The sequence below is a fragment of the Corticium candelabrum genome, chromosome 14, assembly GCF_963422355.1.
Source record: "Corticium candelabrum chromosome 14, ooCorCand1.1, whole genome shotgun sequence".
In the NCBI taxonomy this organism is placed as follows: Eukaryota; Metazoa; Porifera; class Homoscleromorpha; order Homosclerophorida; family Plakinidae; genus Corticium; species Corticium candelabrum.
This window is the reverse complement of record NC_085098.1, coordinates 3,310,734-3,324,919: the sequence shown is the minus strand read 5'-3', so window position 1 is coordinate 3,324,919 and position 14,186 is coordinate 3,310,734. Positions and strand designations below refer to the sequence as shown.

The 14,186-nt window shown below is 39.7% G+C and overlaps 2 protein-coding genes and 1 long non-coding RNA gene across 4 annotated transcripts; 2 read left to right on the top strand and 1 right to left on the bottom strand.

The window, feature by feature from the left end:
• Nucleotides 1–2,152: 2,152 nt before the first annotated feature.
• On the bottom strand, nt 2,153–6,625 carry LOC134189781 (uncharacterized). The gene is made up of 3 exons (XR_009971537.1): nt 6,424–6,625; nt 3,033–3,712; nt 2,153–2,948 (listed from the first exon to the last, which is right to left on the bottom strand). It is a non-coding gene; the product is annotated as an uncharacterized LOC134189781 (long non-coding RNA).
• A 39-nt stretch (nt 6,626–6,664) lies between these two features.
• Nucleotides 6,665–7,835, top strand: LOC134189637 (NADH dehydrogenase [ubiquinone] 1 alpha subcomplex subunit 5-like). 2 transcript variants are annotated; one of them, XM_062657980.1, is made up of 5 exons: nt 6,665–6,713; nt 6,767–6,811; nt 6,884–7,000; nt 7,482–7,547; nt 7,615–7,835. In XM_062657980.1, the coding sequence occupies exons 1-5, from the start codon at nt 6,669–6,671 to the stop codon at nt 7,624–7,626; spliced, it is 285 nt and encodes a 94-aa protein (XP_062513964.1). In that variant the 5' UTR covers nt 6,665–6,668; the 3' UTR covers nt 7,627–7,835. The 2 variants fall into 2 exon arrangements, with proteins under 2 accessions (XP_062513964.1, XP_062513963.1); XM_062657979.1 differs by having other exon boundaries at nt 7,611–7,835.
• A 1,630-nt stretch (nt 7,836–9,465) lies between these two features.
• Nucleotides 9,466–14,072, top strand: LOC134189636 (HHIP-like protein 2). The gene is made up of 8 exons (XM_062657978.1): nt 9,466–10,646; nt 10,922–11,100; nt 11,701–11,844; nt 11,904–12,033; nt 12,370–12,512; nt 13,027–13,108; nt 13,186–13,406; nt 13,528–14,072. The coding sequence occupies exons 1-8, from the start codon at nt 9,568–9,570 to the stop codon at nt 13,809–13,811; spliced, it is 2,262 nt and encodes a 753-aa protein (XP_062513962.1). The 5' UTR covers nt 9,466–9,567; the 3' UTR covers nt 13,812–14,072.
• The last annotated feature ends 114 nt before the right edge of the window (nt 14,073–14,186 follow it).

Sequence of the window (14,186 nt, the reverse complement as noted above, 5' to 3'; positions counted from 1 at the left end):
CATTGAACACCGGATATTGCACTTATTCACTAATTGTGATTGGTTGAATCTAATTAGAAATAGTAGGCGGTAGGTACCTCCACGTACTCCACGCTTGTTCGGAACATGTAGCCCTCCTCACTCGTCTTTGTTCTCGCTCACTTTAAGTCACTGTATCAAGGCTTTCTACAAGCAAGGAACCCACATGTACAGGTCGGTCATCAGTCACCTGATACCGAAAACGAGGCGAATGTATCGTTTTCAAAGTCCAGTGTGGACGCTCGCTATCCCGATCAAATCTCGATCAGCTGGATCCAATTGCGATCCATTCTGGTTTAGTGTGGATAGGGCTTTAGACAGATAATAGATACATTATATTTTGCTATGTGTAATCTGTTTTAGTACTATCTATATTTAGTGCACAACTGTCAACAACTCACCTGGCATGATGGAGGTATTTCACTAAACGAAGTGTGCCCAAACTTTTTATGACAAGGGTGGAAAATCATTCAAAATGTCGTTCCAAATATCAAATGTAGAGTCTCCGAATTCCATAAAGAACACTTTTTTTCTACTGTTTTGAGGCTGCATGGCGCCTATATTATCCACCTTCATATTGGACTGGACAGGTCTAGAGAGAATATCATTAGCATTCAAGATGGACAATACCGGTAACGTCTAAAAAGTATACTCCTAGTTTATATCTATTGAGATGATAAAATTTCTATAACTTATTGTTCACTGCAGCAACAAGTCAAATTATCTGTTTGGAAACTATGATTTCCTGTGTAAACTGTATCGTCTGTCGGGAGCCTCAAGAAATTATGAGCAAAGACAACTGAAATAATGCTATATATACATGGCACATTTAGGATGTCACCTCTGCTTATACTGCAGCATTTCTACAGAACAAATGACAAAAGAACTGATCAGTATATTAGAAACCAGAAGCCTAGCTACCTTGCAGAAAGACTACAATAACTTTGTGAGTGCAGGCAATGATTTGAAAAAAGCTAAACAATTCAACAATGTCACCAGACCATTTCTTTCAATTCCAATTGATTGTATTAGAAAGCAATAATTTCTATCTTTAATATGATAATCATTACAACATATTTTATGCCTTTTGAAGGTTAATTAATTGTGATGCCGGCACTTCACATTGGCAGAGGGATTCTATTATATTCGAACTGCACAAGAGGTAGACATAGAGTTCTAGTAACTGCATGAATGCAGCAAGATAACTACTGACTGCGCTGAGTTATCAATATCAGCAGAATTTAATGGATATACACCTCGGCTTAGAAGAGCCAATGTTCTAGAAGAAGCAGCAGAAAGAGCCAGTTCATTAGCAACCAGATTTGAAGAGGCCATAACATGAGTACTGTACATCTCCATGAGCATGAAGCAAGCTCAAGTTGAGAGCATTATTGCACAGTTCAATCAAAGTGCAGCCACATGCAGATTAAAGGCCACAGAATTGGTACAGAAAACTAATGAACTAAACAATTAATTAATTAATTAATTAATGGGTATACTTGTGCTTATTTAGCAATCTAGAGCCAGGTCTCTATAAAACTAGACAAATTAGCATGAAATACCAGAAGCAAACTGTTAGGAACTAAAAAGGACAGAAAAGTGGCACAGCACGGTCTCACTAAATGAGATAGTTCGAGTGAGTGCGTGATGTATCTATTGGTGAGGGCAATAGACCTTGAAACCTACCTTCCCTGTCAAGCTATAGAAGCTGTACCTACTACATACACACACAGATATGAAACGTGTCTTGAAATATCAACATCACGTGTGTGTGTGTGTGTGTGTGTGTGTGTGTGTGTGTGTGTGTGTGTGTGTGTGTGTGTGTGTGTCAATAATAGAGTGTTTGACTGCGTCATTGGCATTGTCTCATATACAATGCTACAGATGTAGACAAGCATTTACTTAGTGCATCAGTGCAACGCATATATTCATCTTACCTCTCTTCCACAGTAGATTTGCCAGTGCTTGCTCATGCTTCTAGACCAGAGCTCATTCTCCACAGTTGCAGAGAAATGCTCAATTCTCTTGATCCAGTACTTGCTGATTTCCAAGAATGCATGCAGTGACAGACTTCATAACAAGCTAGCGCGGCGCTCTATTTATCATCCAAACATATTCCTGGCATCAATTATAACACGTTTATTAATTAAGTAAACAACAAATGATACACATTCTCCTGCGTAACTGAATTCATTCGGTGTTGTGAATTAAATTTCTATTCAAGGTACAATATGATGACAAACATCTTAGAAACCAGACATGCTCTTATACAGAAATAGAATTCATTTAGTGTGGTGTATCACCATTCCACTATGCCACATACTTCAGCTCACAAGCACAGAGCAACTGCTCAACTGTAGCTTGTTTGTTCTTATCTGTCCAAGCTGACAAACTACATGCAATTTTTCTTTCAATGTGTACAGTGGTTGGTCACATTCCCTCAGCACTTCAACTGACACACTGAGGTGCCAATGTTTCCAATGTGTTTGGCTAGTTTCTCTGTGATGAGTGAAGTGACTATGTCAGAGTCAGCTGCACTTATCTCACCACTTGCAGCTGTCTCTTTAAATTTTTCTAACCCAGATGCTGCATCTGGTGACATGATATCACTCAAATGCTGTTGTGGATTAGAGCATCATACAATTCACACATACCCTAAACTCATTCTTTCTCGACTCTTGCCACTCACGCAATATATGGAGGTGCTGCTGCAGGGGTAAAACCTCGAATCAGAATCTTTTTCATACAGCTCTGACACAGTGGACTGGTCAGTACCAATAATACTTGTTGAAGTGTTAGTTTAGGCCACCACTTTCCTATATCTGATGCTATCTGATGCTATCTGTTGAGGTCAATTTGATCCACTGAACTTCCACTTTTGGGTGAAACAACTTGAGAGAGAGGAATACCTTCCTTTACACTAGAACACACTAAATAAACACAAAACACATATAAACACACTCTCTCTACGTGTGTCAGCAAAACAATTTTATTTAATCGTATTTGCAGTTTACCTTGTTCTATTGTTTGCATGTGTTTTAACATCTCTCCACTGTAACTTCCAGCTGCAGTTTCTACTTGATGCAAACTGTTCAGATCAATTGAGAAGAGACTTTTTGTAGTAGAAGAACGTACACAGAACGCCTTCTTCATCTTTTTGAATCACAGCGAATAACTACTGAAGAAAAGGTAATAGTGACGAGTGCAGCTGCAAACAAAGGAGTGCATGGTCAGTCTAATTTTCATATACACGTATTGGAACGAAAACAGTGTGCAGTGAACTGATATCAGCTGGTTGGCTAGCATGTATGCTGTATGGCCAGCACAGTCCGGCACTTTGCATTCTATTCTATCATCCAGCTTCATCACTTTTTCTTCCACACCTATAGTTCTCTCATCAAGTTCTACCAGAAATGGGTTACCACTCTACAGTACTTCAAAGATGCTCGTTTTTCCTGCCATTGTAATTCCCATCACTAGAATCTTTATTCTGCCACATCGTACTCTACCCACCCTTTACTGCTCATCCAAATATTCTTTTATAAACTGATGCGTCTTATACAATTTACTGGATGGAGACACTAGTGGACATCCAGATACATCCAATTCCTCAAGTTTAGGACTAAAGACAAATTTCTTGGGAAGATAAGTGACAGAAGTGAACGTCAAATATATTTCCTCAATTTCTCGACTGCTACAAATAAGACAACAACAACTGTTATAAAATAGAAATACAGATATAGTGTAGTTAATAATGATCAACATTCGATTGAGAAACACAAACAGATAACATCAATATAAACAGTCTTGATAAAAGATAATTTTACAACAGACAAATGTAATGTGTAAGTGTGTGTGTGTGTGTGTGTGTGTGTGTGTGTGTGTGTGTGTGTGTGTGTGTGTGTGTGTGTGTGTGTGTGTGTGTGTGTGTGTGTGTGTGTGTAGCAGCTAGTAGATCTTTTGGAAAATTGAAAGAGTTAATTTTTCAAAACAAGTTGACAGTAGACACAGAAATGTCTTTATAAGCTGTAGCACTTAGAACCTTGCTATGTGAGAATGTGCCTCATCTCAGAAAATAGAGATGTTCCGTTGCTTGAGATCAATTCTTGGGGTTACCAGAAGTCAACAAATGGCAGAAAGGATCACTTCTTCGCAGTTGAGGGACAAATTTGGTATGGAAGGAACTATTGAAGAAGTCTGAAGAAGAACGTCTACAGTGTTTGGGGCATACTAGCAGAATAGCTAAGTCTAGGATGCCAAACGTATTCTCTTTGATTGATTACCAGCAAAAAGACCTTTTCACGGTGTGAAGTTAATGCTGGAAAGATGGAATACACAGAGACCTAAAGGAACTCAATATGCAAACAGATTGGCAGCTCAAGATATAAAGGCTTGATATGACAGTTGTACAGCAAATTTGAGTCAAAGAAGAAACAACAGATTACTAAAGAACATGAGAAAAGAAAACAGAAAAGAAACAATTATTATGATACATCTAGACAACATGCTATAGTTTGTTCAACATGTACAAGTTTTATTAGATCTGGGGACTTCAAACGTCAAGAATTTTCCCCTAGGGTAGCCTACATGCTTCTTATCTCGTCTGTATGATAAGACAGTATTGTCATGTTATGACGGCCGATTTCAAGGTGTGTGTGTGTGTGTGTGTGTGTGTGTGTGTGTGTGTGTGTGTGTGTGTGTGTGTGTGTGTGTGTGTGTGTGTGTGTGTGTGTGTGTGTGTTACACACGGAGAACTTTGCAAGTCTCTCGGGGTCAATTTCCTGCACAAGAACATCCACAAAGTCGTGGAAGAGGATTCCCTTTTGGTACTTTGCTTCATGGAATGGTCACTGAAGGGTTAGTGTGTCCGTTTAGACGGAAGCAGTACAGAAGGAGGAGGAGGTAAACCCAATAGCTGGATGATCATGTTCCACTACAAAATGTGCCAGATATTAAATCGATTTTCACAAGAACAACAAAACAACTGTCTCATCACTAGAGACAAATACCAAGTAACAAATAACATTTCATTCAATCATCATCTCCTCAAATAAATGACACACTTCAATACACACATGCTGGCCACATTACTTGACATTTTACACCAAACCCATCGCTAGTTAAAACATCATGCAAACGTTACAAGAGAGAGAACAAGTACCCATCGACAACCTACTAAGCCTTACACACATTGAATACAAGCACATATCATACTGTTTAGTAACAAACAGACTGGACATGATTGATAGAGAAAGCAATGTGCTTGGCACTTGTGTGGTGCTATAGCACAGTTGGCTGGAGAGTCATATTATAGAGTGAGTACTCCGAGACAATACAAGGTTGCAAGTTCAAGTCACAGTGATGGCGAGCTATATCATAATTTCCTTGGGCAAGAAACTCACACACAATTGCCTCTCTCGACTCAGGTGTATAAATGAGAAGCCCCTTCCCCGACTTGACTTCAGGTGCCCACACCACAGTTGGCGTAGCAGTCGGGGCTCCTACGAGCACCCGGTCCATAGCAGTACACAGGAACCCAGCCATCTGACTGAGGTGTAAATGTCTAATGGCAGCTCCTTATCCATTTGCCATTTTGCATTTGTTTGGCACTTGAAAAAGAATAACAATGTAATTAGTGTCATCTAAGGAAATATCGTATATGACTAAATTACTCGTATCTTCTAGTCTATTTTCCCTTTATTGGGTACACTTGATATACCACAATAGATTAGATTCAATATCTTCAAGTTCAGTCCATTCCATTATTGTTGGGAAGACATAGTCTCTCGTTATTAAAAAGATCCAGTTTATTGGAAACGTTAAATAACATCAACTCTGACCATATGTATCTCTGCTAAATCAAACTCACATAAATCCAATATTTGTAAATGCATCTCCTGAAAATGTGGAAATGTGGGAAATACTCCTAGTTTGTTTCCTGACAATTACAGTCTCTCTAAATTATGGAGGTCACTCATTTGTAATTGTTGCTGCTGTACGTTACATCTAGTCACTCAAATTCAGCTCTCTCAACTTGGTGAGACCTGCTAATACATGCAAACGTGTAGAGATTTCTGTTGAATGACAAATCCAGCTCTTCTAAATCATCCCAGACTGTTAATTAATTAACTCTCCTTTCGCCCCTGTGTTAAAATACTTGAAAGACTGTACGTCATTGCGTGATAAACTCAATCTGCGCAGTTTCACATTGTTGCAGCTCCCATGCAGACAAAGAAACTTGTAAGTTAACATAAAGTGTGTCAAACCACAGTCACTCATTTTCCACTACCACAAGAATGCTGGGCAGTTGACATGACATTAGCTCATCAAACAGCAATAGGATTGAGTGTTACCACATACAGACAAAACTTTCAGACATGGAAGATCACAAACAACAGTACGTACCTCGTGCAGACCAACGTCTCCTGACGACGGTTCGCGCCCATACTCACTTGTAAAATATGTCTCTTCAGTTTCCTCATCAAACGAATTTGTTCGGGAAATCCAGACAAGAGTGCATATCCAAAATCTAATTCCAGCTTGTTTTGCCTGTTGACCTTGGGTGTAAACACTTCCATCTGTCCGGTACGCCGATTGACGGCTTCAGCTCCTGGCAACTCCATGAGCGCATTTCTTGATCACGTGCTAGAATGTGTGACGTTGGTCGAGTCTGGTCACTGATGGCACTAAAGAAGGTTTGACTTTCCTTAGTTTTCGTTTAGTTGTCTGATTGATATTCGTTGTATAGTCGACTGGTATTGTTGGATTGGCGGTTATTCATAATTCTCGAGAGGTGAGGCCCTCCACGAGGGCAGTTTGTTCACCACCATTTAATTTTGATTAACTGCTCTGTTTAACGTGGCAGCTTCTTATCGGTCTTTATCAAAAAACACTGGCAGCACTCACTCGACTTCCATCAGACGTAGCTTATCGTCGACACACGGAAGAAACGATAAAGCAAAGACTAAAGATTGCTGAACAAGTGAGACACTCTCTATTGGTCACCATTTGTTCCATATTAGTTTCGCATTCCTCCAATGCATGTGGGCGGGCTGAGATTACCGTTATGCTATTATTCATCACAAATGGAAGCGAGCACGTGCAGCATATGATACTTTGTCTAAATTACACTGTCCTAGCTCAACAACAGGTACTTTTGATTTATTAATTAGAGCTACTCTAATTAATAATAGAGGCACTACAGTAGGCTATAAGTGACAGGAGACACTAATGATGTTAGAGGCCCATTTTTCAAAGAAGCTCTAGCTTACTGATGCAGATACAATTCCAATTTAGTTCAGAATCCACATACGTGATACTGTAGAAGGAAAACTGAATCTGCGCACGCTTAATGCACAATAATGGTCAAATGGCAGCAGTTCCAAAACAACATGCAGGCGGGGATGAGAACAAATGGTGGCTTGAATCATATGTGAGTGTGTAAATGTTATGCCACGGTGTAGGAAGAGTCAGTAGAGAGAATAGAAGCAAAGATAAATGCTGGACAGATAGAACAAATCATCGAGCAGGTCACATGTCATCATTGATCGTGACAGTCACGTGACTTGAGTAAATATTTCTTGCTATTTCAGGCAGAAGTGGAGCTGAGTTTAGTGTCAAAAATGAAAGAGTGGGCGCCATGGGAACCACTAGTAGGAAAAGCTCCTCCAACCCAATGGGAGTGGCCGTAGAATAATATGTGTACATGATGATGTCACTGTATAGTCTGTATGTTACATTGATGCTCGTGTTTTACGTTAGAGCTCGTATTATATTCAATGTAAATGAGCACACCAACAAGTTTGTTGTGGAGAGTTTGATTTTTTAGCAGTGTATGATGATTTTCTCCAGATCGCTTCGTGTTAGGACAATCTTCCTTCTATACGCTTGAAGTTGTCTTGCAACAGAAAGTCGATGGAAGGTGCCATTTGTCTTCAGTTATGTCTCATCCATTGAGCTGGCAAATTTTGATGCATGCTTTCTGCAGTCAAAGGTGCTTGAATTGTTGTGCGGTTAGTAGGAGGTCTAGAGATGGTGGGTTGGTCAGGAGGTGATCTTCACATTGAGTATGGAGATGTGTGGATTGTAATTCATTTGCCATGTGAAGAAGGCATAAGATGTGGTCTACACATGAAATAGTAGAACGACTTGACAGTTTGTTGACATGTGCCTTTCTGTTGTTTGTCAATGTAGGTCCTTGTTTGTTGGTGGGTCACTCTGTTTGTCTATCTGCTTGTTCATTGTTTATTTATTTGCTTGTATTTGTGTGTGTGTGTGTGTGTGTGTGTGTGTGTGTGTGTGTGTGTGTGTGTGTGTGTGTGTGTGTGTGTGTGTGTGTGTGTGTGTGTGTGTGTGTGTGTGTGTGTGTGTGTGTGTGTGTTTGTCTGTCTGTCAATCACATTTATTTGAACATTTTATCTATGATACATTTCCGCAATGCAAATAACTATATATGCTGTCCAACTACTATCAATGTTTGTGAACTAAACTAAATTCAAAACAAAACTTGAAGGAACTAATAACTCTAAAAACTCTAGAAACTCTAAAAGCAGCTAAAGTATGTGCAAAGCCCTAGCTCAGTGTCAGCTAGTGGCTAAAGAACTGAGTGGCATAAAAGCCACTTCTGTTGACTCCAGTCAATGAAGATGACTTCTTAGAGATGACGTTTGTATTGCACTTTTGGTGTTGGACCGAAAAGCGTTTGCTCCAGAAGTCGATAAACTCCGCTGCATTTAGTCTTCCGACTTCATCTGTCTGTCTGTCTGTCTGTCTGTCTGTCTGTGTGTCTGTCTGTCTGTCTGTTCGTTTGTGTGGCTGTTTGCTTGTCTGCCTTTCTGTCTGTTTGCCTGTCTCTGTCTGTTTGCTTGTCTGCTTGTGTGTTTGTCTGTATGTCTCTGTTTGTGTGTTTGTTTGCCTGTTTATCTATAATATTCATTTGTTTTCTGTCTGCCAGTGTCCTTGTCTGTTTGTGCTTTCTCCCTTTCATACACACCTCCACCACCCATCCACCCACCCATCTCTTCCCACACACATTGTCATTCTCTCTGTGTAATTGTTTGTCTTTGTAGTCTTTGTACTGTGTGCATGTGAAGTGTACCATTGAGGGAATGATTAGGCCGATAAATTGCTTGGAATAGCTGCAACATGTTAGCATCCAGGCCTGTTTAGCATAATATTCACACAGCTCTACTTCTGCATAGGGGCCTTTGTGGCATTCTCATCAATCCGTTTAGCAATCTTCCTGTTTCACTCCACGTGCACACGACACATCTATGAGCATCGAACGTCGTTCCGCCGTGAAATAGCAGCACAATGTTGCTGTAGTTCCACGGACAAGAGAAATTGCAACAATTCTTAAATAGCAAACTATTAACCAGGTGTCCTCCTACGCATGTACACTGGTTGCACTTTGTGTTGGTGTAAGTTAATGAACCATGGAGTGTTATTCACGTGAGTATCATGCTACATATGTATAGCATTACGTCATAGTAACACTCTTCTCTTTGTAGTCTAACAGTTGCATTAGTAGGGTCTTGTTTTGTATGCAAGATGAAGAGATGGTCATTGTTTATTATCTGGTCTTTGTTTGGTGTTATTTCATCCCATCCTCAGTGTCTCGACTTTCTTCCCCCATTTTCTCCTCAAAATCCTTTGTCATTTTGTTACCGTCATTCGTCACTTGCATGCTGCACTACAAGTGATGATGCAGCACTGAGATGGAACATAGAAGAGACGTTAAGAGTGAAGAATATTACCGTTCTTAGAGATCAACCCATCGAGACTTGCTATGGCCATTTGCGAGATCTTGTGTGCTCTCAATGCTCTCCCTGGTCACAACATCTTTATGACCGTGGAGATCTACACAAAATAAGCAACATCTCTCTTCTACATCGGTTACCAGGAATGTGTTCTTTATATTGTAATAAATTCTTCAATTATTGCTCGACTACAAGTGATTTCTTACTGCAACTATTGGGTGATGATTTCCCTTCAAATGTGAGTGATTATTGTGACAATGTGCAGAGATCAAATGATGCATCCTATTGCTATCCGTTTGAAGAAGACGCGGCCAAATATGAGAGACGCAAGCCGGAAACAATATTCCCAACGAGTGATGTGTGTGTGTGCTTGAAGCCTATTGTTAGTGAGTTGAGAAACCCACTGGCTGCTGTATCGCCCGGAGATGGATCGAAAAGGCTTTTTATAATTGAGCAGATTGGTGTGATTCACATCTTGTTGAATAAGAGGCTGCTGGATAAGCCATTTCTTAATATTTCCTCTAGTGTAGTTGACGTGTCGGTTCGAGGTGATGAACGTGGATTGTTGGGCATTGCATTTCATCCGAAATACAAAACAAATGGACGTTTCTTTGTCTACTACATGATGTGGATTTATAGAAAGGGGGATGCTGTTCTTGTCAGTAGGGTTTCAGAGTTCCGGGTCTCTTCTGTTGATCAGAATGTTGCAGACAGGAATAGTGAGCGAATTGTGATGTCAATTGATCAACCAAGCTGGAATCACAATGGAGGACAGCTGCTGTTTGGAGACGATGGATTTCTCTATGTTTTTCTAGGAGATGGAGGATCAGCCGGTGATCCTCATGGTGAGATAGGAAACGGACAAAACAGGTGCAGTCTTTCTTATGTGTTACACTAGCATGGAAAGGGGATAAGGGCCTCAAACGTCTCTCTCAGTGAAGGATCTTGTGCATGAGGTGGAAGCGCGTGCGTGCGTGCGTGTGTGTGTGTGTGTGTGTGTGTGTGTGTGTGTGTGTGTGTGTGTGTGTGTGTGTGCATTTGTGAGCATGTGTGTAGTGTGGTTCCCTTCTTTCAAAATCTTTCTACGTTGCTGTCAATTAGATAAAATATAAATGAGTTATGTGACTGTAATTGATACATTGTAGAAGCTCTCTGCTTGGTTCTGTGCTTCGTATTGATGTCGATCACTACAACAGTTCACATGCGTATTCGGTGCCAAGCTGCAATCCGTTTGTTGGTGTAAACAGTGTAAGAGCGGAGATATTTAGTTATGGACTGAGAAATCCATGGAGATGCTCGTTTGATCGAGGAGATGCAATAACAGGCAAGAAAACACATACAATAGAATCAACTAAGATGACAATGAAACAAAATCAGACTGGCAAGAGGTATTGATAGTAGTAGACAGTCACTTTGTGGTGAACAAGTATAGTTACAGACAGACAGACAGACAGACAGACAGACAGACAGACAGACAGACAGACAGACAGACAGACAGAGATGTCAGACAGACTGACAGGTCTTCCCACATTAGCTTTCTTGCACTAGTGATTTCTTAGATCAAACTAATGCACATTTCTGCAATAAACTTGAAACACTACAACTGAAACGAAATGTCTATAAATATATGATAATGACAGACAGACAGACAGGTAGACAGACAGACAGATTAGATCGTCAAAATGTAGTCTACTAAGTGTAATTTTGAATGCATGCTTTAGGACTGTAATAGTCCTGTTGTATTAGTGTTGCTGTGAACGTTTCTCTTTTAGTTGCTCATGATGTAAATATGTTTGATTTAAATGGAAAATGTATGTATTGACAGACAGACAAGATAGACAGACAGGTGCATGAACATTCTAGAATATACATCGTCCACAATAAATTCTGCACGTTAATTGTTAGTCATGCACGTGTTGGTCAGGTTCGGGTCGTGGACGACTGTTTTGCGGTGATGTCGGTCAAAATCGGTTTGAAGAAGTTGACATTATAGAGAAAGGTGGAAACTACGGTTGGAGGGGAAAAGAAGGGAACACTTGCTACAAACGGTCACAATGCTCTAACATTGGTCAGGCTTCATCCCATTTATTTGATTTACGTATATCATTATTTTATTGTGTTTTGCAGACGATGAGAAACTGCCTATATTTGCTTATTCTCACAATATTGGCAGGTCTGTTACTGGAGGTTATGTATATCGAGGCTGTTCATTTCCATCGTTGAGAGGAAATTATATTTTTGGAGATTATTCTACAGGGTAGGTCATGGGCAGAGATGACGTGCTTGCAGTTTCCCTCTCCTGTCTATCTGTCCATCTGTTTGTCTGTCTGTGGTGTGTGTGTGTGTATGTGTGTGTGTGTGTGTGTGTGTGTGTGTGTGTGTGTGTGTGTGTGTGTGTGTGTGTGTGTGTGTGTGTGTCTGTGGTGTGTGTGTGTGTGTGTGTGTGTGTGTGTGTGTGTGTGTGCATGCGTGCGTGCGTGCGTGCGTGCATGCGTGCGTGCATGTGTGCGTGCGTGCATGCGTGCGTGCGTGTGTGCGTGCATGCGTGCGTGCGTGCGTGTGTGTGTGTGTGTATGCTACTTGTGTGTCGCAGGAGATTATTCACAATGACAGAAGCGGCTACAAATGGCGAATGGAAGACGGAAGAGTTATGTATTGCAGATCAAACAGTTTGCCACGGTGGATTAACATCAAAGATACCAAAGGCAATACTTTCATTTGGAGAAGACGAAGATGGTAAATACCAACACAATAACAACAACAACATAAATAAATAAATAAATAGGTAAATATGTAAAAAAATTAAAAAGTAAGTAAATAAGTAAATAAATAGATAAATATCTAAATAAATATAAAATAAAAAATAATAAATAGATAAATAAGTAAATAAACAAACAATATTTGAGATTTTAAAACTGATCTGGTTGAGTATGTAATAATATAATAACATAAACAACAACAAATAACAATACAGAAATGATAATTAAATAATATAATATAATATAATGTAATATTAGATAATAATATAATAGCAGAAACAACAACAAATAACAATACAGAAATGATAATTAAATAATTTAAATTATAATATAATGTACTATTAGATAATAATATCGTTATACTTTGCAGAGTATGGTTTTCATTGTAGGCAATTAACTACACAAAGACACAGCACTTAAAATTAATAAAATAATTAAAATATTTAGGGTGTCACCTGTGTATAGAGTGAGTGTGTGGTTTGTATGGTTAGGTGAGCTATATCTTCTCGCCGTGCCACGTGCACTTCCTAAGCGACCAGATGGAACTCTATACCAAATTGTGGATCCATATGAGTAACAACAGATGTTTTATTGGGTTGTTGTATAAAATATTAATTAATTATTGTGTGTGCGAATGGATGTTAATACAGGAGAGTGAGTCCTGAATTGTGTAATATTCGTCGCAGTCGTCCCGTGGGTGTTCATCCTTTACCTGCAGCTGCAGTTGGAGATTGTAAGATTGGGGACGTAAATGTTGAAATAAACAACCCAGATCCAACTCTGGTCACTCAGTTGCAGCAACGAAGAGAGGACGAATGCAATGAATGTGAAAGACGGCCGTTTGAATACTCACTTTCTGACTACGATTACAGTAAGCTGCAGTGTGTGTGTGTGTGTGTGTGTGTGTGTGTGTGTGTGTGTGTGTGTGTGTGTGTGTGTGTGTGTGTGTGTGTGTGTGTGTGTGTACGTGTGCATATATTTTCTTGTGTGAGGTTTGAGAGTGCTTATACTTTCTATCAACGAGCAACAAGACAATTCCCTGGTTGTCACAGCTCGAGTGATCAACAGTTACTATGGCCTTCGATTGCAATATCCCACTACCATCCACTTGATTCAATCAGCAGACAGTGTGAAGTGTGGATGTCCTCACTTTAACGTTCACCGTCAACACTTGGTGTTAGGCCATCTACATAATAACTCACAATTTATTATTGATACAAACACGCATGTCATTCTGTGGAGCTTCGACGCATGGAAATCAACTCGAAACAAGTGAGAGATGGTCGGTCACCAGATACAGCAAAATGGCTTTTTATGACAAACATGAGATTTGAAGTTTTCACTTGAGTGCATGTAAATAGGTGCATTTTGCTCTATTCATGTAGTGAGATGTTGGAGATACAATATGTATGTGTAATAATACACGTATGTAGGACATGTAGCAAATCACTTTCGGTTAATTTTGTTGGATCATAATGTCTTCATTTACCATTACATTTAGATAGTATTAATCACCATTACATTTATAGTACTTCAACACTTGTATTTTGACATTGTTTCTTCCATTCTAAAATAACCAAATTAAAGTAGAGATTGAAAGTGTCGGTACAAGTGTACACACACACACACACACACACACACACACACACAC

Excerpts from the sequence above, each read along its gene's own strand:
- LOC134189637 (XM_062657979.1), top strand. The coding sequence starts at position 6,669 with ATGTGTGACGTTGGTCGAGTCTGGTCACTGATGGCACTAAAGAAG. Across the intron at positions 6,812-6,883 it reads TTATTCATAATTCTCGAGAG|CTTCTTATCGGTCTTTATCA; the intron begins GTGAGGCCCTCC and ends TTAACGTGGCAG. Across the intron at positions 7,548-7,610 it reads TAGAACAAATCATCGAGCAG|GCAGAAGTGGAGCTGAGTTT; the intron begins GTCACATGTCAT and ends TTGCTATTTCAG.
- LOC134189636 (XM_062657978.1), top strand. The coding sequence starts at position 9,568 with ATGAAGAGATGGTCATTGTTTATTATCTGGTCTTTGTTTGGTGTTATT. Across the intron at positions 11,101-11,700 it reads TCGAGGAGATGCAATAACAG|GTTCGGGTCGTGGACGACTG; the intron begins GCAAGAAAACAC and ends CGTGTTGGTCAG. Across the intron at positions 11,845-11,903 it reads GTCACAATGCTCTAACATTG|ACGATGAGAAACTGCCTATA; the intron begins GTCAGGCTTCAT and ends TGTGTTTTGCAG.